The sequence below is a fragment of the Anoplopoma fimbria genome, chromosome 7, assembly GCF_027596085.1.
Source record: "Anoplopoma fimbria isolate UVic2021 breed Golden Eagle Sablefish chromosome 7, Afim_UVic_2022, whole genome shotgun sequence".
Classification (NCBI taxonomy): domain Eukaryota; kingdom Metazoa; phylum Chordata; class Actinopteri; order Perciformes; family Anoplopomatidae; genus Anoplopoma; species Anoplopoma fimbria.
In genome coordinates, this window is record NC_072455.1 from 273,920 (window position 1) to 276,419 (window position 2,500).

Genomic DNA, 2,500 nt, shown 5'->3' on the forward strand with positions numbered 1-2,500 from the left:
GAGCGGCCTTTGTCTTCTTCTTCTTCGTTGGTGTGTTAACTGTATCAGGTTAGCATTAGCAGCTAGTTAGCAGCTAGCAGCAGATAAACCAGCGTTATGATCAGATTATTATTAACTCTATGAGATAGTTATTTAATATAAAGAACGTTAATTATCGTAAATATATAGACACACATATAATGTCACACACACACAGAATAACACACACAGAATAACACACACAACAATAACACACACAATAACACACACAACAATAACACACACAACAATAACACACACAACAATAACACACACACAGAATAACACACACAACAATAACACACACAACAATAACACACACAACAATAACACACACAATAACACACACACACACACAATAACACACACACACACACACACACAGAATAACACACACACAGAATAACACACACACACAATAACACACACACACACACACACAATAACACACACAACAATAACACACACACGCACACACACACAGAATAACACACACACACACACACACAGAATAACACACACACACAGAATAACACACACACACAATAACACACACACACAGAATAACACACACACACACACAATAACACACACACACACACACAGAATAACACACACACACACAACACACACACACACACACACACACACACAGAATAACACACACACAGAATAACACACACACACACACACACGCACACACACACACACACACAGAATAACACACACACACACACACACACACACACACGCACACACACACACACACACAGAATAACACACACACACACAATAACACACACACACACACACAGAATAACACACACACACACAGAATACACACACACACACACAGAATAACACACACACACACACAGAATAACACACACACACAGAATAACACACACACACACACACACACACACACACACAGTCGGTCGGTGTCCTCTGTCGTTGTTGGAGGACGTCGAGGCTTTAAGAGGCTCAGTCACACCAAGACTGGATTAGGAGTTTTACACACACACACACACACACACACACACACACACACACACACACACACACACACACACACACACACACACACACACACACACACACACACACACAGATCAGTCAATCAAAGCTGTGATCGGCTCTGTTGACTTAAATATTTCTCTCAGACTAAATTTAAACTACAAAGAAACCGTCTGAAGTGTTCCAGAGGAGGAAGTACTGATCCTCTACTGTCGTAAAAACACTCGTACTTTGGTGTTTTGGGATGAGTACTTTTACTGCAACAGAGCATCCTTCCTGCAGACTTTAAAGATACTAAAACCCGTTTAGTCCTGAAGGTCGACCCTCGTCCATCTTCATCGTGATGACGGAGCTGTCAGCACAGAAACCCTCCAGGACTCAACACAACGGTCTATATTTAGATTATGACACAGCAGCAGAACTGTTCCTTCCTGTCAGCGGTTTTTCATAATAAATGTCCTGAAACAGAGAACAGTGAGCTGTCAGAGTTTAACGAGAACACAGCTGGAAGGACAAACCGTCACAAATCATAAAGGAGTGATACATCTGTTCGGACAGTTTCCTATCTCTGCTGTGGTCATTCTACGTCTCTTTGCAGACGATCTACGTCTCTTTGTGACCATTTTTAGTCTCTTCGTTGTTTGTTTTTACTCTTTTTTGCATTTTCTATGTTGTTTCTCATCTCTGAAAATTCATTATTTCCTCAGGAAGATAACTGATTGTTAAAGTACAAAACTGTTTTAATGTAACTTACTGCTTGTAAAGAAAGTGATGGATTGTAAAAAGAATGAATGAAAATATAGAATTTATGGGTTTTAGCCTTTAAAATAGAATGAGCATAGTGGAGTGGGTGTGTCCTAAGAAAATAAGTTTGTCCTTCTGTGGAAATTAAACTGTAAAAGGTTGGCTTAATTATGATGTGTGTGTGTGTGTGTGTGTGTGTGTGTGTGTGTGTGTGTGTGTGTGTGTGTGTGTGTGTGTGTGTGTGTGCAGGTCTGCGTGGATCTCTCTCCAGGTTACAGCTGGACTACGTGGACATCGTCTTTGCTAACAGGAGTGACATCAATGCACCAATGGAGGGTCAGAACCACACACACACACACACACACACACACACACACACACACACACACACACACACACACACACACACACACACACACACACACACACACACACACACACACAGACACACACACACACACACACAGAGACACACACACACACACACACACACACACACACACACACACACACACACACACACACAGAGACACACACACAGAGACACACACACAGAGACACACACACACACACACACACACACACACACACACACACAGAGACACACACACACACACACACACAGAGACACACACACAGAGACACACACACACACAGAACAATAATCACATAACTAAACTACAAACGTGGATCTGCCTGATCCAGAATCGGGTTCTACTGT

At 42.0% G+C, this 2,500-nt stretch overlaps 1 protein-coding gene across 2 annotated transcripts in view; it reads left to right on the forward strand.

The window, feature by feature from the left end:
* LOC129093685 (voltage-gated potassium channel subunit beta-3-like) overlaps nucleotides 1-2,500 on the forward strand; it is a 24,025-nt gene that overhangs the window by 19,111 nt on the left and 2,414 nt on the right. For both annotated transcript variants that reach the window (XM_054601775.1, XM_054601776.1), the window contains exon 8: nucleotides 2,029-2,115. In XM_054601775.1, coding sequence (XP_054457750.1) covers nucleotides 2,029-2,115 — 87 coding nt within the window. The remainder of the gene's footprint in view (nucleotides 1-2,028; nucleotides 2,116-2,500) is intronic.